We start from the raw sequence: 22,384 nt of genomic DNA, 5'->3' as shown, positions 1-22,384 counted from the left end.
GCTCTCAGTTATGACAAAGTAAGTTCTAAAGAGGGTTTATTCATAACTGTTGCTTTTCTTTGCCCAAGAGCCCCTTATGGGCTCCACTGAAAGTAGTTCTGGGTGTTAACCACACTTTATTGTTGGCATAGCATGCCACATTAGAGGACATTTCAACTTTGTGAGGATAAACACAGCCTTAACTCTCAGCACGTCATGCAGCACAGACTTCTCTGACAGAATAAAACATAGGTTCCTTGTAATTCTGGGTTCTTGCATGGAACCAAAGGTGAGGAGTATTATATCCAAATAGCACTGTGTCTGGAAACATAGCAACTAAGGATCATTCCAGTACTTTTATTCCAGCTAGCTGAGCCAGCATGGCTATAAGTACATTCTGTTCTAAAGCAAGAGGCTATGCGGAAAGCAACCTAAGAATTCAAGTATAAGCCGTAAATAAAGGGGGAAAGGGGGCATGTTCCAAATTGATTTGTGTGGACTCCTGAAAAGTGGAGCCACAAAAACCATACTTTGCACCAATGGTTGTTTGAGCAGCTGTGAAATATGTATTTTCAATGCCCATCTGAGAATGTTAGAAAGAATGTGGATTTCTTTGTACTTTTTTGGCATTTTGTGTCTCTTTAAATTTATTTGTATGTGTGTGAGAAAGAAAGAGAGACAGAGATCTGTACAGTATTTTTGCGATCTGGAGATGGAATAGCTGGTTCTTTGCTCAAGTGCTGCATTCATCTTTATGTGGCTCCCTTTACAGCTACAACTAGCCTAAAAGGTGTGGGGGGGGGATATTGATGCTGCAGCATTTAGTGTGCAATCCTGTGCATGTCTACTCAGATGCAGCCCAACTGACTTAAATGGGACTTACCCCAGATAAGAGACTTTCAGATCTAGTCAACCAGTTAGAATAATCAGTGTGGCAGTCTTTGATCAATCAAAAAGTGCCTCCAGTCTTATTTTTAAGGGCTAATTCTTTTAATGCATAATACTTAGAAAAAGCACCATATTAGAAGAGGTATTTCACACATAGGAGAATTGTTTCACTCAAATGCAAATATTTTCAGTGTAGGCTGCTATCCTATGCTTACTCACCTGAAATCACATCCAGGAGTTTACTTCTGCATAAACTTGCATAGGGTTATACTGCTAATGGATTCACTGTGCAGGAGTAAGTCCTGTTGAGTTCAATAGAGCCTACTTACTCTATAGTAAGTGTGCTGAGGTCCGCACTGCACAGCATGCAATTAACTGAATAAGATTTCCTTTACCATCTGAGAGCCCTAAAGCCACTCTGGAATACTATGAAAGTTTGAGGAAAATATGGGTTGTATTCAACATAGCACAAAGGATATTATTCCTTCATTGCAAGCATTTATGCTTTCCTGACAGAAGAATCTCCCCTCTCCCTTCCCTGTGAGCTGTTCTGTAGGGTCTCCCAACCCTCTGGAGAAGGTATTGGGGTTTTTTGGGGGGGCGGAGTCCAGTTTCCCTAGTGGTAATAATTATGCTGACTAGAGCAACATTTTATTCAAATGCAGTCCTTTGCTGCTTTCAGTCATGTATCCATAAAAAAGCAATAATGGCATGTGGTCACAGCCACAGGTATTCTATTCATTGGTAACACTAGGATTACAAAGAAAGAGATGATATGTAAATGTGATCAGAAATGCTTTTATGGTCTAATTGAAAAAGTCTTGATAATGCACTTCAGGAAAAGAGGTGTTAAAACATTTAAAAGTAGAATTCTGTGATCTGATAAGAGGGTGGATGTTATATATCGCTGTAGATCTATTTTGGTCTTATTTCTGTATATTTATTTTTTTATTCAGATATTTTGCTTAATAATATCAAATGCAACAAATATTTCTGTGGCATTCTATAGTACTTCTTTATCCTGGGAGCTATTTACTTCCCTGGACTTTGATGAACAGTTTAAAGTGCAGATGAACCTGTTGTACCATTATGAACCTGTCCTTTCCCAGGACCTCTTCTGCTCTGAAATAATAATATTCATAAGCATGTTTGCAACTACTACTCAATCAAACTGGTTCAGAAGCTAGTTAAAATGATCGAGAGAAAAGCACTTGTTTAGTACACATAGGCCCCACTCCCTATTTGCATATGATCTGCAAAGAGACTGCAAAAATTATGAATTGTTTACTAAAGACTGATTGCTGACTTGGCACATGTAGACTATTTCCTGCCCTTGTTTGTGTTGTGTGATTGCTCAAGTCATCTCATTAACATGGTGGCCTTTCTCTTCCATCACTGAAAACATAGGATGAAACGTCTACAGATTTGAAGGGGGAAGAGGGTAGCCAAAGACACTTAACAAATGGAGCATGGTAACACTTGCAGCACAAGCCTCTCCCTAAACATGTCCATAAGGATATTCTTCATGCTGCCCAACATAAATAAGTTGGAGATGTCACTGAGGATTTTTTGTTTTGTTTTGTTTTGTTTGCCTGAAGCATTGTAATATTTTGTGGCATTTTACCTTCTTCAGAACCACTAAAATCTTGCTTTTGTGTAAACAGAAACTGATCTGTGCTTTGCCTCTGGTTCTATGTAGAACCAAAATTTGTTTGTGCACAACCATGGTTTTACTGCTGAGGCTTAGATCCACAGGCTTCCACTGAAGGAGTGCGATAGAGAGTTGTACAATATAACTCAAGACAGGTGAGGTTGTTATTTAAGCAACAACAGCAACCAATCATTGGTAGTTTACATTTTATTTTCACTTCTTAAAGGTCTTAGTAAAAGGGAATATTTGATTTAATGTCAGTCATTCGAATTTAAAGTGCACACACAAACACAAAGTCTTTTGTGAAGCCATTCTATTTTGCATCATACTCCTTTTCCCTCTAAAATTTAGTATAATCTGACATGCACTGTGGGCCCACCAAGCAGAAGACACATATTACCAGCCACATATTTCTAGCCTGCTGCGAACATCACAATCTCTTCCCCCTTCCCTCATTTTTGTAGTCCAGGAAAGAACAAAAACAGTACCATTGTGATGGAGTCTAGTGAGCTTGAGAGTTTAACTTTTAGTGTAGATCTCATGAATGCCAACATAGTATGCCAGCACCGTATATAGTGCTATCTGCAGGTTAGGAACACAGCAACACCCCTTCCCTTGGTTCATTTAGCTGAGTCTGAACTCACTGGCAGCAGCTCTCCAGGGTTTTCGGGTAGGGATTTTTCTCATTCCTACCTGGAGATGCCAAGGATTTAACGTGAGACATTCTGCAGGCAAGGCTGGTGGTCTGCCATGGATCTATGGCCCTTTTTCACAGGTGGAGAGGGCCCATGAGCCTGGTGTCTCTGGTGGGCTCTTTGCTGCTGTGGCTAACACCAAATTCAGCCCTTCTTTGCCTTTGGCCCCACTCCACACCATCGCCCAGTGTGAGAGGGTATGGTGGGCAGATGCTGCTCCTTCTCCTTGCTTGAGTAGGGCAGGAGAACAGGCAGTAGTAGCAAGGAAGAAGGGGATCAGGAAACTCCGGAGGCCTATGGTGCATCCCTTGCTGGGGGGGGGGGGTCTCCGCCCATTACCAATGATGCCTACCTGTGATGTTGCTTTGACTATAGCCTCCTGACCTCTAGGACATTTAGGCATGGCAACTAAGTATGGCACCAAATGCAAGGAGCCCTGCATGGCTAAGTTTCCCCTCCCCAAGCTGTGCCTTCTTCAGACAGTGGCAGTCACTGCTACCAGCTATGTTGATGACCACCAGTTAATGGTCTTTAAAAGATGATTAGATAAATTCATGGTTAAGTTTTTTTGTGTGTGTTTTTTACTCCAGTGATTTTATTAGACCTTTCAGTGGCAGCCAATCCAGGTTGCTTTTAGATCAGCCTGGGAGCTGGCTGTTTCCATGGCTTCCACAGTGTTTAGTATCAGATTTTCTGTAGGTGTGTTGAAAATGGGTAGGGTGTTTAGTTTGAATTTCTGCATGTAGGAGTTCCAAAATGCCCCAACTGGCTTTATTTTGTTAAGTCAGCTTTTTATTCAGTTTCTATCCAGTTTCTTAATGACAACTGGGAGTAAGAGTTAATAATAGTTTTTTTAAAAAAAAACCAAAACTCCACTGAATAATAAAAACAAAATATGTGTGAACCAGCTAAGATAAAAACTCTCCTGCTAAAAAGAGGAGGGCAGGCTTATAGGGCTACTCCTGTATTTGTAGTTTTTGTGTTCTCTGGTTTTAAGCAAAGTGCTATTTTCTCTTCTGTTTCCATTTGTAATCTACTCAAGTAGAAGCAGCCAGATTTTTGAACATTTAATGTACTGTGAAATTCTGCTCAGTGCTACTTGGGTGACTACAATCCATATATGCTTTTATCAAGCACCTTTCGTGTCCTCCTGTGATATGGGGTGCAGGGAAATTAAAATGTCAAAATAAAAAATTCGTTGTTCAAATAGTCATGAAGCGTGAGCCAGAAAGCCTCTACTTCACATCTCATATCAGTCATAAACTCAGAAAGTGGTTTTAGGCAAATCCGGCTTCTGCAGCCATTTGCAATCATAAAAATGAACTACCTTACAGGCCTGTTGTAAGTATTACTTAAATAAAGTATGTGAAAAAAACTTGTATAGTATAATACCAACAATAAAAGCAATGAAATTTCATGTTGGAAAAGTCACACAAAATATTCACCTCATGTAAAATCTTTCCAAGGGTTTAAGTTTTCAAAACAATTGTCCACAAACACTAAAGGAGATTACTTCTTTCTTTCTTTTTACATACTCGAAAACTGTAGCAGTTGATCGCATAGAAAAACCACGTAGCTATCCTTCTGAAATTTGGGGAGATTGATGCCCTCAGAAGAGGCAACATTGCATGAAATCTTCCTCCAGTTCCACCCCCAAATTTTAAGAAGTTATGGACATTTCGTTTTAAAAAAGAACATCCATGTCTGCACATGAAGACTCTAGCTAATTTTCATTAATTCCCAGTAGTGGGGAAATGAAGCAGGCTTGCATGAACCCTTACCTGAATTGGGCAGCCTATGAAGCACCCCAAACCAAGTCAAACTGCTTCCCAAAAAACCAAATCAGGGTCCAAACAATATATTGAAGTCTGTGCACGCCTCTATTTCTGACATAAGTCAATATTGTCCTGGGCAAATGGACTTATCCATGCACCATTTAGCTGTTTTCCAGTGTTCCAATTGCTTTGTTCCAGATATTTGTTTTCCTTGCTCCAAGCTACCAACTGAGAGTGCTACGTAAAAGGTTAGAGGAAATGCTAAGGGTTTTGGTATGTAGAACAATAAACTCAAGGGCTTGTTGAGGACAATTTAGAGAGCGATTAGATGCTACTAGAGGGCAGGGCTTGTCAACCTTAGACGCTGTGCAGAAGGAGAAATTGCAGCAGGTGAAGCTTGTAATTGCATAGTCCTACAGGGCTGAGAAAACCTACTGAAATTCCCTCTTCTGAACAACTATTATGGCACAGAAGCCTTTGAACTTATTGGAGCTCTTTTCTTCTTGCTTTGATGCTTGAGGGGAGCTGAGACTGCCATTTGATTCCAATGTATACATTGGGTGATAGCTTCAATGATGTGAGTTCTGAAAGCACAAGGATGTGTCACTTACATTTGGTTGGTTTGTTAAATACCAGAAATGCTTTCATTGTGAAATAAGGGGGCAATTGTTCCATTTGTGAAATAAATAGTGCCTTTTTTAACATGAAATGTGCCAAGGGGGCCATGCTGAAATAGAGTGGCATGCAAAACAGTGGCAGTAATTGAGTGCAGAGAAATTTATTGCAAGAATGTCTGGCACCCCATGTTTTGAGCTATAGCTCTTCACTGGGGTACTGCTCCAACAAAAGATAGTGCGTGAATCTCAAAGCATGAGAATCACAAATACAGAACACAATATGGAGCAATTGTTCAAAAGAACTAAAGTATCATTCATTATCTTCTCAGATCTATAGGAAGAATAAAATAGACCTTCAGCAGGTGCATTTTGTAGTGTGGGTGACAAAGTGTTGTATGTAGCTCAAAACCTCTTTTGGTTTTATATATTCTTGTAATAAACCTGCCTTTGCATGTAAATATCAGCTATGGGCTGGATCCAGAGTAATCCAGTTGTGGACAAGCTAAAAACAGCCTCACCATTTTGTTGCGGTTTTCACAGCTGGTGAGCTGGGACTCAGAGAACAGCTGTGAAGGCACAACTTAGTAGTGAGCAGTGAAGGTAGCATCTACACTGTTTAGGGATCATAGGAGCCAACTCTCAAGGGCCAATGTCCCTTCAGCCCCCACAATAAAATATTAGAGGGATCCAGTCCCCACCCCAAGTTGATGGCATAGCCATTCAAATAGTGTGTGTGTGACTGATCATCTTGTGATTGATTATGTGGGGTGGGGCTTATCTGTTCCTCCCCGTTTGTTCGAGTTAGCACCCCTGCTAGGGATTGCAGTTGTAGACGAGTTGCAGAAAGTGAAGGAAAGTTGTTGTCCACAATTTCTACATTAGTATTTTCCCCATCACATTTTGGCTAGCTCTGAAAGCATAAATAGTTTCCCTATCTGTCCTTAGGTATTTTCGCTAAGTTTGTCCTCAGTTTGCCCTTACATGGAGCCTTATAAAGTTCTCTGGTTGGAGAACAGGGAGTGGCATTTAAACCATAATGCTTTGTTATTGAATTTGGAACAAAAAGGAATTTGCCTCTGTGTTGCCTTGCTCTTCGCATTGCTGCTATAAAAATTGCCATCAGTGCTCATGGTAGAACCAAAGGTGCTGAAATCTGTGAACTCCTTTGAAGCCTGAAAGTAAGACATGCCCTCAAAAGGCAGTCATATTGAAAAGGATTCAATTAAATTCAGGAAAAAAATTATTTATGCATATGTATATCTCATACATAGTGGGATTTTCAAAGATCATAGGAATGAAATGTATGAGGAAATGCATTGATACATATTTTCAGAACAAGAAATGTTCTTTCTATTTTGTTATCTTTCAGCATCCCTTGAACATTCTTTGTGAAAAGATCTAAATAATTCTAATTCTATGTAGTTCTTCTTGTGAAATGAGAATATTTCTCTGCTTGAATAAACTGTTAAAACGATCATGACTGGCCCATTGACCAACTGATACTCAGTTGTTTAACTCAGTGGTGTCAGGTCTGAAAATGTGCCTATCTATGTGGCCAGGTCAGTGGTTTCACTGGTGTTATCAATTTGACATTTTACAAAAAGAAAAAGGAAACCTTTAATACTACGGATGCTCACATTGGTCAATATCTGCAGTTGCTCAGTTTTCTTGCATGTGATTAATAGAGAATTCAGTACCAAAGGAACCCTATTGCGTTCACCTATTGTGTGCAAACACCAGGAACAGGCAGCTCAGGGCAGGTAGTCCAAGGATGTTACAAAGAGTGCTGTCATCACTGCTGCATAATAGGCAGTAATCAGAAGGTACCATTCTTCCACATCATTGAATCTCTCTGCTTGTAAAACAATCCACTTGCTGATTTCTGCCTGTTTTTCAGCACTGAACGCACAGGAACTCTGCCAACAAAACCTTCAGAGTCCTAGATTCTATTTCTTTGCCTCAGTGGTAGGTAATCAACTAATGTGCATTCTTAATTCCCCCCCTCCCCAATAGATTCTAGCTATATCCAATACCAAGGGAATTCTTACATGGAATTTGAGGGTTTTCGTTTGCAACCACAAAACAACATCAGTTTAGAATTCCAGACCTTCAGCTTCGAAGGAACCATTCTTTATATTGAACAGAACCCAAGAACAGTGGGACATTTCGTTATTCAACTTTCTGTCAAACATGGGACCTTACAGGTAATGTTTCAAATTATTGTTTAAAGTACAGTTTGAGCTTCCCCACACCACACCACCAGCAGCTAATACATTTGGGTACCCATGGATGTTATTAAGTGTTTAGAAACAGTTCTTTTAAAATGATGGTGGTGGTGGTAATGATGTCACTGTTTAAATTGCCCCCTTTCCGAATCCTGTTACAAGTGGTAATTATGACACCTGGGGATAATATTCATGCATGATAGGGGAGGGAAGCTGTGTGGGCATTGATAACAACAGTTCACATGAAAAATGTACAGGAATAGAATGTGGCAGAAGAATGTGGCCCTGCTTCATGATCGGTAGTTCATGGACTCTCAGATGAAAACAAAATACCAGTAATATACTGAGTTAACCTATTAGGTACATCATAAATATATTAAAGTCCTCAATATCCCAGTTATTCAAAGGTTTAATAAAAAGTACATCCACCTGGTTCTAACCCCCCCCCCAAAAAACCCATCTTGAGTGCCTTAATGGAACTATCATTTCCCGGACTCCCTTATAGGGGAACCAAGATGGACAAACTGGTTTCCATTTCTAGTGTGGACTTGCCTATGACTGTCTGGCATTACCCAATCTGGTGCTCTCTAGGACATGTTAGATTACACCTGGATGGCACCAGTTTGGCCTAATTGATCTTGTAATAAAGGGGTTTTTTGAATTTGGCAGAACACAGAAATTTACACTTTTGTCATATCATATACACATTTATTTCTTCCTGAACATAATCCACTAAAGGGACTTGCTTTAAAATTATCTTGCTGTGCAGCAGTAGCTATAGCAGTATTTATTTGCAGTATATTTTTATTGCACAGTAAATGGGTAGAAATTCCAGTTTTCCTGGATTGAGACTAAAAATTATGTCTTCTGATAGTTCATATGTATAAGAACTGCTCATTGTCTTTACATTTATAATGAAAATATTAATAAAGAAATAAGCCCATGTAGTTGCGGAGATGTGGCTGTTCCAGAAAATTTTGAATTGAGGAAAATTTTGTATCAGAAAACTTTCAGATGCCGCAGCAAAGAAAGCAAAATACTTCGACACTGCTAAGCTCGCCTGATATTGAAGTTGTCATCCATTCATTGTAACCCATTAAGTTATTCCTATAGGAAAATAAACCCCTAGAAAAATGTCTGCCTCGTGTCACTGCGCGGATGTTAAAAAAGGAGTGTGCAGTACTGAAAAACACATAAAACCTACGGGAAGCTCCCAGTGTTATTTGTGTCTGTATGAGAAGAATCATGGCTTCCATAAGCATTGTGTGAAGGAAGAGCCTTCAGTCCCCAGATCCTATTTCAGAGCGCTTGTGATTTACTTATTGGCACACAGACAAATAGATCAGCTCCTGCTTTTCATTAATTCACATTAATGGATACCACAGAGTGCAATTAAAGACATGATTCTACACAGCACGCATTGCCCAATGATGCTTTCCCATTTGCACAATGGGGCTTCTGCTTTCTCCTTTCCCAACCAACTGGAGCAGATTTCGAGGGCATGCAGTGGGAGCTGCAGGGGGGAGGAAAAGGAGAAGGCAGATGCCCACTTGTGCTATGTTTGCTCTCACCCAGTATATACAAATTAGCTAAACACCACACAGGTATGTAAAGTGTGGATTAGCAAGGATGCTGACTTTCAGCGCTGTTAATGCTGAAGGTAATAGTCTACGAAAGGATCATCAGGAAATGAAGTTGATTTACTCATTCCTAATCTTATTTGCAGCAAAGGAACATGGATTTCCTATTCAGTTACTGGCTTAGACATCTAATAGCAATATTTATGTTTTGATCAAACCCCTGCATGCATATCTGCCATGGAGAAGGGAAGCATTTCCTCTTGTGTCCTGATTTCACTCATTTGTGTTTCAGCTTTTAAAAATTACTGATGCTTTGCAATTACAATAAATTATCTCCCCTCCCCGCTTCCTTTATTCAGTACCAATTTGTATGCGACAGCGTAGGAGAAATTAGAAACATCAGTACTAATGTGAGAGTGGATGATGGACAGAAATACAGAGTGCACGTTAGGTAAGTCTATTCACTTATTTCTTTGTTTTGCCATTCACAGTATCTGAGTTTGTCATAGAGGATAATGGGCCAATTGATCAGTTCAGTCTGCAAGGTTATCCTGGTTCACACCCTGAGATGCAGACCTAACATTAATGAAGTCAATTGAAACTTGACCTCGACTTCAGCGAAGTGCAATACCAATTATCATGGGAACGATGTAATTAATTAAGATTTGTGACTTGTTCCCATCCCAGAAGGATCACAGCAAGAAACAGTTATTTTCAAAGAAACAATATCCAGCTTGTAGGCTTTTTATAACCTTCAGAGGCCACTGGCTGTTCCAAATAAATGGGCAGTTGATTTGCAAGAGTTTAACAGCCCTAACTAGGATCTCCATCCAAACCAGCTGTGGGGAACCTGTGGCCTTTCAGATGGCGTTGGACTCCAACCCCCAAGTGCTGCAGCCAGCATGACCAAAGTTCAGGGGTGATGGGAATCACAGCCCAGGAATATCTGGAGGGACACAGGTTCCCCACACCTAATCTAAACTATTGTGTGAAACCAATAGTTTTACTTATCATTAACCGTTGTTCAAGTTGATGCAGAACACTGAACTGGGGTTAAAGTATAAAGCCAACAATGGAAGAAAGGGACAACGTGCTGCACAGAGGGGAACAGAGGAGCAGAGGAAGTGAATGTTGCTGGCTCCTGATGCACTAACATTATGCTTGCACCAGACCACAGTGTTGAAGTCCTGCTGACAGATTGATGCCCCTTCCCCACAATTAAGCACATGGTGTCATCTTATTTATTAACCTGGGACAGTATGGTACAGTGAATTCCAGTGGAGCAGAATACTTAAAAATTCAATAAGCAAGTTAACTGAGCAATAAGATGTGGCAGGAGCATATTGTTCAGTTTAAAAAATGGCAGTTTTTTGCTGTCTTAAGACTGAGACCGTAAGGCCAGGTGCCTTTCTCCACCACTGCTTATCATTAGTAGACACTATCACACACCATGAAGTTTCTTATTGGAATTATAAAATGTTAATTTTGAGAGAAAGCATGCAGGGCAGATAGAGCTAACAGCTTTTAAAGGTAGGACATGAACTCTGTCTGGTTAGATTAAAGCCATCTCTACTAGTTTCAAAATGCTAATGTTGATACTAATGGGTTCCGTTCAAAAGAATGAAAAAAGCTTATGCTTTTCTTTAGAAATTTTCTGCTTGTGTACTAATGCACATCTCATCCTTGTGGTTGCAATGGCATTTAACACTCTGCTTAGCGGCAAATCTCACTTTCTACTTATGTGCCCCCAAACCATGGCTCCTCCTCATACAACCTGGCACCAGGTAAAGTCAGCTCTCTTCCTCCAGGCCTTTGAGTAGGCTTAGTGACTATTTGAGAAAGCAACAACAGACAGATGAGTCAATGCTATGTGTTAATTGTGGTTTGTTTTTTTCTGCATTATTGCTACCCACCTGTCAGGGAACTGCCATCGGAGAGACAGGTGGTGGACAGGCTACAGGAGAATAGGAGAGAATCTGCAGTAGAAGAGGGAACCAGCAGGGGGAGTGCAGGAGTCACAGCGGAGGGGAGGCTCTGGGATGCTTCCAGTGAGAGTAGTGGAGAGGTAACGGGACCCCCGTTGGGAACGCCCACCCTTCGCCGGAAACTGTCACGCAGAGAGTCTCGAAAGCGCATGTCTGTCAAAGAGCTTTTATGTTGGCGTAAATTCCGTAGACGCCCACTGTCAGATTCTACCAGCGACTGACGGAGTCATGCTTTGGGGGCTCCGTTAGTGCATCGGTTTGGATGACCAGCCAAACCCCAGAGGGATCAAGCTTTTACGCACAAGCAGCTCACTATCCCATCACAGCAATCTGACAGTCTTTGAAAGCAGCTTGTGCAAGCAGAAGGCATCATGAGCGAACCATCCGGAACCGGAGGAGCAGGAGCGGGAGCTGGCGCAGATCCAAGCCTGGAACAAAGGTACAGGGCGTTGGAGGTCCAGCTGGCACTGCAAACGGCGAGGCTCGAGGAGAGGAGGGCTCAAGATGCAGATAAGGGGAAGACCACCCCACTTGCCAGACGGGTGCCTGGACTGGTGCAGAAATTTGGGGGGGATCCCCGGAACTATCAAGCCTTTAGGACAGAGATGCAATATGCTCTCAATCTACTGTTTGATGACTTCCCCGACGAGAACTCTAGAGTGGCGTACGTGATTGGCCATCTAGAGGGAGGGGCGAGGGACTGGGTTCGGCCCCTGATGGCAGCCAATAATGAAATCTTAAAGGACACAATGAAGTTTTTCCGCGCCATGGACTTGATGTTTTCCAGCGAGATCGAGCAGGGAGTGGTGCGCAGGCAGTTAATGGCGTGTAAACAGGGGAGCCGATCTGTACGTGAGTACTGGACTGAGTTCACCATGCTGATTCATAGACTTGGGTGGGACCTTGCTAGTGAACCTATTCAAATGCTGTTTGAAGAAGGTCTCTCTCCGGCAGTGAAAGATGAACTTTCCCGGGCGCCTAGGGCGGAGTCTATGGATCAGCTGACTAAATCAGCGCTGTCCATTGGGGCACGCCAGGAAGCTAGAGCTATGGAAAAGCGGGAAGGAAAGGGGGAACGTTGGAAGGACTTCCGCATTCCAGAGATTCCGGAGCAGCCTTTCCCGCCAGCAGAGCCGATGGAACTTGGAACAGCGCGCGCGCGCGCAGTTTCAAACACCAGTGAAGGGCGGAAGAAGGAGGGAAAGAGCGGCAAGAGATGCTATCTCTGCCAACAGCCAGGTCACTTTGCCAGAGTCTGTCCGCAAAGGAAGGAATGGCAAGGGATGGCGGGAACTGTTGGGGGGAAGGAGGAAGAAGAAATCACGGAGCCAGTAAAAGCCAACGCCTGGTTGCCAACATCAGGGCACAGCAGCCAGGCCAGGGAGTAATGAATGTGCCCACGCCGGAACCTCCAAGACCAGCGCTTGTGATAGAGGTGTTGCTGGAACTGGCAAACGGACACCCACTGAAGATAAAGGCGCTATTGGATTCAGGTAGCTCATGTAATTTCATGAGCAAAGAGTTTGCAGCTGCACACCAAATACAGACTATCCCATTGAGTAAGCCTTTGCAGGTTACCACGATTGATGGGAGGGAGCTGTTGGGAGGAGAAGTGAGCCAACAGACTGTACCAATGATAATGAGGGTGGCACGACACACCGAACTGATAGCGTTTAACGTAGCCACCTTGGGAGGAGCTCCTATTATCTTGGGTATGAGCTGGCTGGCGCTACACGATCCGCTAGTAGGCTGGCATCAGAGAGTGGTTTCCTTTGGATCAGCACATTGCCTAGAACACTGCAAGGAGGGAGAGGCTCAGGCAGGCGCCAGGGGCACTCTAGCAGTGATGGAAGTGATGGACAAAGGGAGGGTGCCACCACAATACGCTGACTTGCTTGACGTATTCAGCGAAAAAGAAGCAGATAAACTGCCCCCGCACAGACCCTTTGATTGTCAAATTACCTTACTCCCAGGAGCACAATTGCCAGTGGGCAAGCTGTATGCAATGTCAGACAGTGAGATGCAGGAGTTAAGGGAGTTCATTGACAAGAATCTCAAGCGAGGTTTCATCAGAGAGTCACGAGCGGTGGGGGGCAGCCCAGTGTTCTTTGTGGACAAAAAAAACACAGGCAAGCCCAGGCTTGTATGTGATTTCAGGGCCCTAAATGCAGTGTCAGAACCAGTGACTTTCCCTATGCCCAGAATTGATGACATTCTAACACGGGTGAGAAAAGGGAAATTTTTTACCAAGCTGGACCTTAGGGGGGCATATAACTTGATACGTGTGAGAAAGGGGGATGAGTGGAAGACCACTATGTTCACCCCCTTGGGGGCCTTTGAGTACACCGTTATGCCTTTCGGATTACAAGGGGGCTCCGCCTGTTTTCAATCATTCATGAATCACGTCCTGGGGCCACTGCTCTACAAGAACTGCGTAGCGTTCTTAGATGACGTTCTGGTGTACTCAGACAATGAGGAGCAGCATGTGCGAGATGTAAGAGAGGTACTGAGCAAGCTGCGAGAAAACCGGCTGTGGGTGAAACTGGAGAAGTGTCAGTTTCATACCAAGGAGGTGGAATTCCTGGGGTACCGGTTGTCTGACAAGGGATTGGCCATGGATCCCAGCAAGGTTCAAGCGGTACTGGAATGGAAAACACCAAAGACCAAGAAGGACGTGCAAAGGTTCCTGGGCTTCGGAAACTTCTATAGGAAGTTCATCAAAAACTTTGCCCATTTAACAGCGCCCATCACGGATTGTCTTAGTAGCAAAAAGAAATTTGTTTGGACGGGAGAAGCGCAACAAGCGTTCGAACGCTTAAAGCAGGCGTTTGCGTCGGAAGAGCAACTCTTGCACGTGGATCTACAACAACCAATGAGAGTGGAGACTGACGCGTCAGACCGAGCGGTGGGGGCCGTTCTTCTCCAGCCGGGAAAAGATACGTCTGAATGGAGACCGTGTGCATTCTTCTCGCGGAAGTTGAACAAATCAGAGAGGAACTACACAGTGTACGACCGAGAACTGCTCGCCATTCATGAAGCATTCCGGAAATGGCGGCACTTGCTGATTGGGGCGCAGCACAAGGTTCAAGTCCGAACTGACCACAAAAATCTGGAATACTGGAGAACAGCCCGAGTGCTGAACCAGAGACAAGTGAGATGGGCCCAGGAGTTCTCCAAATTCCACTTTGAGATTCGTTACGTGCCCGGCTCCGAGAACGTGAGGGCGGACGCTCTTTCCAGGAAACCTGAGTACTTAGAGGGGGAGGGAGCGCCTGAGGCAAGGCATGTAATCTCTGAAGACCGCTGGGTGTGGGGGGCGGCATTGGTGGGGCAGAGGGAACTGATAGAGGGTACGGAGAAAGATGAATACGCCCAAGAGAAACTCAGAGAGCTCCGGAGGACAGAGGAGAACACAGGGGGGTTCGAAGAAAAGAACGGGGCGTTGTATTACAAAGGGGCACTGTACATACCCGACGGGGAACTGAGGGGCAGAGTACTCAAGCAGTTGCATGACAGCCCCACAGCGGGACATTTTGGACAGCACAAAACCATGTGGTTGGTTACCAGGGAGTTTTGGTGGCCCAAGGTGAGGGAGGACGTACGGGAATATGTCAGGGGTTGCGACAGGTGCCAGCGAGCGAAAGGAGAGAGGGTGGCGCCAGCGGGGCTATTACAACCCTTACCCACGCCCGAAAGGCCATGGGAGGCAGTATCCATAGATTTTATGACGGACCTGCCAAAATCCAAAGGCAAAACAGCTGTCATGGTGGTGGTAGATCAATTAACCAAGATGTGTCATTTTATAGCTTGTTCACATGCAGTCACAGCGGAGGAAACCGCCAAGTTGTTTGTAGAACATATTTTCAAGTTGCATGGCGCCCCCTTGAGGGTGGTCAGCGACAGAGGGAAACAATTTACTTCCAGGTTCTGGAGGAAACTTATGAGCTTACTGCACGTAGAACTCAATTTCTCAACTGCCCGGCACCCAGAAACCAATGGGCAAGCGGAAAGGGCAAATGGGGTTTTACAACAATACCTGAGGTGTTATGTAAAAGACAGAGAAAATGATTGGGTGGATAAGTTACCTCTAGCAGAATTTGCCTACAACAACGCGGAGAACGTGTCCACAGGGATGAGTCCCTTCCTGGCAAATTATGGGTGTCACCCCCGGGCATTCCCAGGAGAGGGAGGGGAGAGGTGGAGCGTGCCGGCGGCGGAATATTTTTTTGAAGAGATGGAGGCGATCCACCGTCAGCTTCAACTTAACTTAGAGAAAGCCAAGGAAGAATATAAGAAGCAAGCAGACAGAAATAGGAGGGAAGGTGAAACTATAAGGGTGGGGGACCGGGTGTGGTTGTCCACCCAAGGGCTACCGTTCAAGGGCGGGAGTAAGAAATTGAGGCCCAAAAGATTGGGACCCTTTGAGGTCATACAGCAGGTCAACCCAGTGGCATTCAAACTCAGGCTGCCCAGTCACATGAAATTACACCCAGTATTTCACAGGTCATTACTGTCGCCGTACCGAGAGGGACGCGAGTGGGGGGAGCGTGAGAGAGAGGCCACCCAAACGCCCGTGATAGAAGAGAGAGAGCGCGACATGAACGTGGCAGGAATCATTGATTCCAGGTGGAAGGGGAATCAGGTGGAATATCTGGTAGAATGGGAGGGGGAAGCAGAGTCGGAAAACACTTGGGTACCAGCAGAGGTAGTCAATGACGAGGTTTTAATAGAAACATTTCATCAGCGTTTCCCAAGAAAACCGCAACCCGTGGCTCGATTTAGAAGGGAACACTTTGGGACCACCGATGAGGAAGGAGAGTTTGAAGGGTTCCCAGAGTCAGGGGTGGGTGAAGAAGCCGACTCCGACGAAGAAGAGGAAGACGGGGAGAGAGACGGTACGCCGTGGCTGGAAGTGTTAGAATCCTCGGACGACGAGGAGAGTTCCTTCAGGGGCTTTCCGCCCTCACCGCCAGTGGGAGAGGAGGCGGGAGGGGGTGAAGGGGGCCCTGGGGGGGAGGTGGATGTCAGGGAACTGCCATCGGAGAGACAGGTGGTGGACAGGCTACAGGAGAATAGGAGAGAATCTGCAGTAGAAGAGGGAACCAGCAGGGGGAGTGCAGGAGTCACAGCGGAGGGGAGGCTCTGGGATGCTTCCAGTGAGAGTAGTGGAGAGGTAACGGGACCCCCGTTGGGAACGCCCACCCTTCGCCGGAAACTGTCACGCAGAGAGTCTCGAAAGCGCATGTCTGTCAAAGAGCTTTTATGTTGGCGTAAATTCCGTAGACGCCCACTGTCAGATTCTACCAGCGACTGACGGAGTCATGCTTTGGGGGCTCCGTTAGTGCATCGGTTTGGATGACCAGCCAAACCCCAGAGGGATCAAGCTTTTACGCACAAGCAGCTCACTATCCCATCACACCACCCCAGGATCACTTGTGAAGACAGGTGAAATATAAGTGTTACACAGTTTCTAAAGAATAAAAAGGATATAAGTGAATGGTTATCTCCGACAATACAATTACGGATACCTAGTTAGGAAAAATCCTCTCTGAAAGACCTGCAGGCCTTTGATTATTGGGCTCATTCATTGTCATGTGATAGTGAAAATGACCAAAAGGACCTACTATGGGTGTGTTTCTAACCATTCATCTGAGCAAAAAATCCAGCAAGCTCATGTTCTGGCAAATGCACATACAAAAAAACTAAGTTAACTAGATTGAAACCAATTAACTCTCTCTGAATAGTGCAAAGTCATTCTTAGGCAGGCTATGGACTCAGCCACTGGTCAGTCAGACATTCAGTCCTCCCAAATATCAAAAATGTGTTTCCCAGCTAACTGAAATGGATGGGATGACATAGGTTTGCCAACTGAAAATGGTAGCCTTCACATGCTTACAATGTGTAGCTATGGAAACATGGTGGGGGGGCGGAGGTGGCCCTTCCATGAGGTAGGGAAGAAGCAGGTGCCTCAGGCGGCAGACGTGCAAGAGACAGCACTCTGCCTGCCCGTCCCTCCACTCCTGCTACTGGTGAAATGCCCCCTTTTACCGGGAGTGTTCCGGCAGGCTACTTTGCCGCTCATCTTTAATGCCCCTGGGATGGAGAAGGTGAAAAAGCCATGGTCCAACTGGTTTCATACATCTGAACATGGAAAAACAGTTTAAAACTTGTAGACCGTACTTGATGCTCGGGAAACATATATATACAGCACTTCAAATTGTTCAGAATGTTCCACTTGCGTTGCCTGGGTAATGTTTTTAACAGCACAGTAAGGGAGGTCCGTATTTTTTCATTCACACAATGCAGATGGGACAGGGAGAGAGAGAGAGAGGTTTGCCTGAGGCCAGCTGGTTAGGTTGTGACAGAGCTGAGATTTGAACAGGGGCACTCCAGATCTGCAGCTCACTCACTTAGTCACTATGCTAGACTAGTCTCATGACATCCATGTAATGCAGTGGATTGATGCATAATTAGACTGATAAGTGTAATTAATTTGGAGTCTTTCTCTAATTAAGCAATGGTTTAAATGGATTGACGTAGAAGGTAAATAAATGAAAGCTAATATATTCTGGGTGTGCATCAAGATCAAATGGGAGCAATCAAGGAAGACGGTTAACTGGCTTTTAAAAAAAGAAAGAAAGAAAGACTTCTCAGAGCAGCTGGTTCTTTCAGATTATAGTACAAGAAGAAAACTTCTGCTACAGGGTATTGCTTTTATGGCACACAGGAAAATTATGGCACATTATTCAATTTGATGTGGCATTATCATGTATGAGAATTAAGCTGCAATATTATCTGGGCATTAAACAAGCTAATACCAAAAAGAAATTGCCGTGGAAGGGCCTTCAGAAAATCATGATAACCAAGTCACTTTATTCCCAATATATCTATTTCTATATTTTCAATTGACTTGATTAACCTGTGGAGTAAATTTTGGGAGTGTTATTTTGATCTTAGTCTTTTTTTCACAGATGAATGGATTAGCAGATGGGCTAATAACCTCACTTCCTGGGGGTAATGTCACACATTAGTAAATGTCATAAATACTTCATCCTCCAAGAATAGTTTCAAGTATCTTTTTATTGGGGGTTGGTGATGAGTGTACGCAATAAAGGAATTGGATTTAATGGCACAAAACCCTCAAGCAAAGCCGTCATTTCACATTATGCTGATTCCCTGAAACTACCCAGTCCTTTTTTTTAGAAGTTTTGACAACACACCAGCAACAATGAATTCAAGGTTAAAGGTAAAGGTAAAGGGACCCCTGACATTAGGTCCAGTAGCGGGCAACCCTGGGGTTGCAGCGCTCATCTCGCTTTATTGGCGTACAGTTTCAGGGTCGTGTGTCCAGCATGACTAAGCTGCTACTGGTGAACCAGAGCAGCGCATGGAAATGCTGTTTACCTTCCCGCCAAAGTGGTATCTATTAATCTACTTGCACTTCGTGCTTTCAAACTGCTAGGTTGGCAGGAGCTGGGAGCTCACCCCGTTGTGGGGATTTGAACCTCTGACCTTCTGATTGGCAAGCCCTAGGCTCTGTGGTTTAACCAGCAACAATGAATTCAGGGTTACCAGAGACAAATAACCATACAGATTGATTTGGGAAACAATGTAAATCCCCTCACCCTGTCACAGTGATTATCAAAATAATGTTACCTGATGTATAGCTCGCAAATCTTGATGCTCCTGGGAACATTTTTCCACCGCCAATTACTCTTTTTTTTGCCAATAAATTTTTATTAGTTTTCCATACAATTGTATATTTTTATCCAAATTTTAACAAATCATCTCTTTTTGAACTTCCTTCAGCGTCTCTGACAATCATCCATATTTATATCTTTAATACGCATTCCCTTCATTCGTATTGCCATTAAACTTCCCTTCTCCTTCTATTTCTTATTAACAATACTTCTTTGTTTTTAAAGTGCCTCCTGAAATCACACTAGCGTTGTTTTCACGTCACACACATTTTTCAGATAATCTACAAACTTTCCCCAGTCTTTGATGAACTTTTGGTCTCCACCGCCAATTACATGACACATACATCCCAGTCCAGGTTGGCAGGCTATGCTGACACAGTTCCTTCAGTTCTCAGATTAACAGAATATATGAGCCCCATTCACACTTGCTTCCAGCACTGTCAAAGAGTTTACTTCCTTGGGATGTCTTCCTATGGCACTCCTCTAAGCATTTTGAGACAGGAATCATATTAGTGGGGTCAGGAGTGTGGTACTTTCAGAGTTCATCCTTGCCGGGTCGTGAAAGGGACCCCGCTGATCACTGAGTATCTGTAAATTCAGTCTATGATATATGTATTTACCTTAAGCCTTTTCTTAGTATATATCTTTGTGTATGTATTCAGTATACATGCATTTTAAAATCTCCACTATAGAGTGGAACCTTGGCTCTCAAATGACTTAGTTGACGAACAAATCAGCTCCCGAATGCCAAAAACCCAGAAGTAAGTGTTCAGGTTTTCAACGTTTTTCAGAAGCTGGATGTCCAGTGCAGCTGTTGGCTATTGTTTCCGGGGCACCTGTGCCAATCAGACGTTGAATGGACTTCCAGAACAGATTATGTTCAAGAACCAAGGTACCACTGTATAGGGATTTCAGGCAATGCAGAATAAGATATGATGATAGCCTTGATCCTTGAAAACAGTGACAAATTGCACACCCAATACAGTAGGTGAGGATCTCCCTGACTGACCAGAAGTTCAGCGGTTATCGCCTTTGACAGTGCTCATCTTACATGATAGATTATGTAAAGGGGAGCAGAATACAGTTTTATCCTTTTTATCCTACTAAGCCTGATTCAGAGTAGACTGATTGAAATTAATGAACCTAAGTTAACCCTGTCTATTAATTTAAATGGGTCTATTCTCAGTAGGTAAAGATAAAGGACCTCTGGAGAGTTGCGGAGCTTCATGCTCTGGCACCGGGGGGTGGAGAGCAGGCAAGGGCGGGGCTGGCGTGCATCCCGGGGGCATGGCATGCCGCCCACAGGGGCGTGGCCTGCATCCTAGGTGAGTGGCATGCCGTCTGCAGGGGCAGCCACAATGGCACCCCACCGGGATCGTGCTGCCTGGGGCAGTGCGCTCCCCCCGCACTCCTCTTCCTTCGCCAGTGCCCCTGGAGGGTTAAGTCTTGTTGTTGTTTGTTGTTGTTTAGTCGTTTAGTCATGTCCGACTCTTCATGACCCCATGGACCAGAGCAGGCCCTTAACTATGGTGTGCAGTGCTCATTTAGCTTCAGGCCGGGGGAGCCAGCATTTGTCAGCAAACAGCTTTTGGGGCCATGTGGCCAGCATGACTAAACTGCTTCTAGCCCAATCGGACACCGTGATGAGTGTCAGAGCGCATGGAAACACTGTTTACCTTCCCGTCACAGTAGTACCTATTTATCTGCTTGTGCTGGTGTGCTTTCGAACTGCTGGGTTGGCAATAGGAACACCACTGGCTACAACCTCAAACACACTTGACACCAGACAAATTTAAGGACTGGTCAGATCAATACTGTGGCCCCTGGGACACCTTCCCGGGACCCAGGCCTTAAAAATAATGCGTCTCCGTATTATTCAGTTCCACACTTTCTGTCCAGCAACTCCCACATTCTTGTTTTCTTATACTATATGGTTCCAAAAATAGTCTTTATAAAGAGTTGTAGGGATTCATTAGAAGAAACCCCTGTGTGTGGAGTGCTTTTTATTATCATTATAATATCCCATAAGTAATTATTGGGAAAGTTCATTTGAGTTGAGGAAGAACAAGCAATTGCTATTTCTACAAACTTAATTGAACAAGATGTAGGTAATTACATTTAATTGATCATAATGGAGTTAATAACAACCTAATAATGCCAATTAGTTGATACTATCCATTGTTTTATCGCCTTTCAAAGATAAAAGCTTAATGAGGCTATTATGCTATATTTTGACACAAATCACGTAATAGATCTTTCACAAATTGGGAGCATCAAAAGAGGAGTTTAGGCCTGAAGATTCAATATCATCATCAGAACAAATCTTTAGGCTAGCATATATATTTTCTCTGGTTCAGGATTTATCATTGAGAATTAACTCACTTCTGGAATATTTCTGTCATAGTTTCAAACTTTACTTTGTATCAAGGATTAATAATTCATTTCTATTATAATTAAAGTTCTGCCACTACTAATAATGATTAATATGCAAAATTCTGAAATTTTTATTTCATTCAAGAATTTCAGTTACAGATTTATCCTCAAATGTTCATCTTCAGTTAGGTTTCATTTTGTCATGAGAGCCAGTGTGGTGTAGTGGTTAAGAGCGGTAGTCTCGTAATCTGGGGAACCGGGTTCGCGTCTTCGCTCCTCCACATGCAGCTGCTGGGTGACCTTGGACTAGTCACACTTCTTTGAAGTCTCTCAGCCCCACTCACCTCACAGAGTGTTTGTTGTGGGGGAGGAAGGGAAAGGAGATTGTTAGCCGCTTTGAGACTCCTGAAGGGGAGTGAAAGGCGGGATATCAAATCCAAACTCTTCTTCTTCTTCTTCTTCATTCGTAGCAAATTACACTACCTTGGATCAGAATGCACAGTAATGTCACTTCTTAGTTTTCTCAAAGTTCTTTTTAATGGACAAAAGAGTATTGTCACTATCCTGTATGTTAACAGCAAGGACTCAGTTACATTAGTAAAGAAAAAGCATTTAATATATGTTACACCGCTGTGACACCAGATGGCGCTGTGGAGTTCCGTCTTTTGCCAACGTGATTTCCCACTTTGAGGTTTACAACGTGTTTTCCTGAAACACTTTTTTGATGTGTCTAGATCCAGCCTAAGTATGGATCCTTTTTTGCATTTACATCCCATTGAAAGGAATGGGGCACTGCTACCTTAAACATAATAATAGTAATTTATTATTATTATTATTATTATTATTATTATTATTATTATTTATTTCAATGTCACTTTAAGTGCATATAACTTTATTTGGTTTGGGACAACACTGT

At 43.6% G+C, this 22,384-nt stretch overlaps 1 protein-coding gene across 2 annotated transcripts in view; it reads left to right on the top strand.

Annotated features, from left to right (window-relative positions):
* Window positions 1–22,384, top strand: part of EYS (eyes shut homolog) — a 499,923-nt gene that overhangs the window by 258,641 nt on the left and 218,898 nt on the right. For both annotated transcript variants that reach the window (XM_081856657.1, XM_081856658.1), the window contains 2 exons: window positions 7,619–7,809; window positions 9,770–9,861. In XM_081856657.1, coding sequence (XP_081712783.1) covers window positions 7,619–7,809; window positions 9,770–9,861 — 283 coding nt within the window. The remainder of the gene's footprint in view (window positions 1–7,618; window positions 7,810–9,769; window positions 9,862–22,384) is intronic.

Source organism: Podarcis erhardii (genome assembly GCF_964252035.2).
Source record: "Podarcis erhardii genome assembly, chromosome: 3".
In the NCBI taxonomy this organism is placed as follows: Eukaryota; Metazoa; Chordata; class Lepidosauria; order Squamata; family Lacertidae; genus Podarcis; species Podarcis erhardii.
Note: the sequence above shows the minus strand (reverse complement) of the source record. Positions and strands in the feature narration are given on the sequence as shown.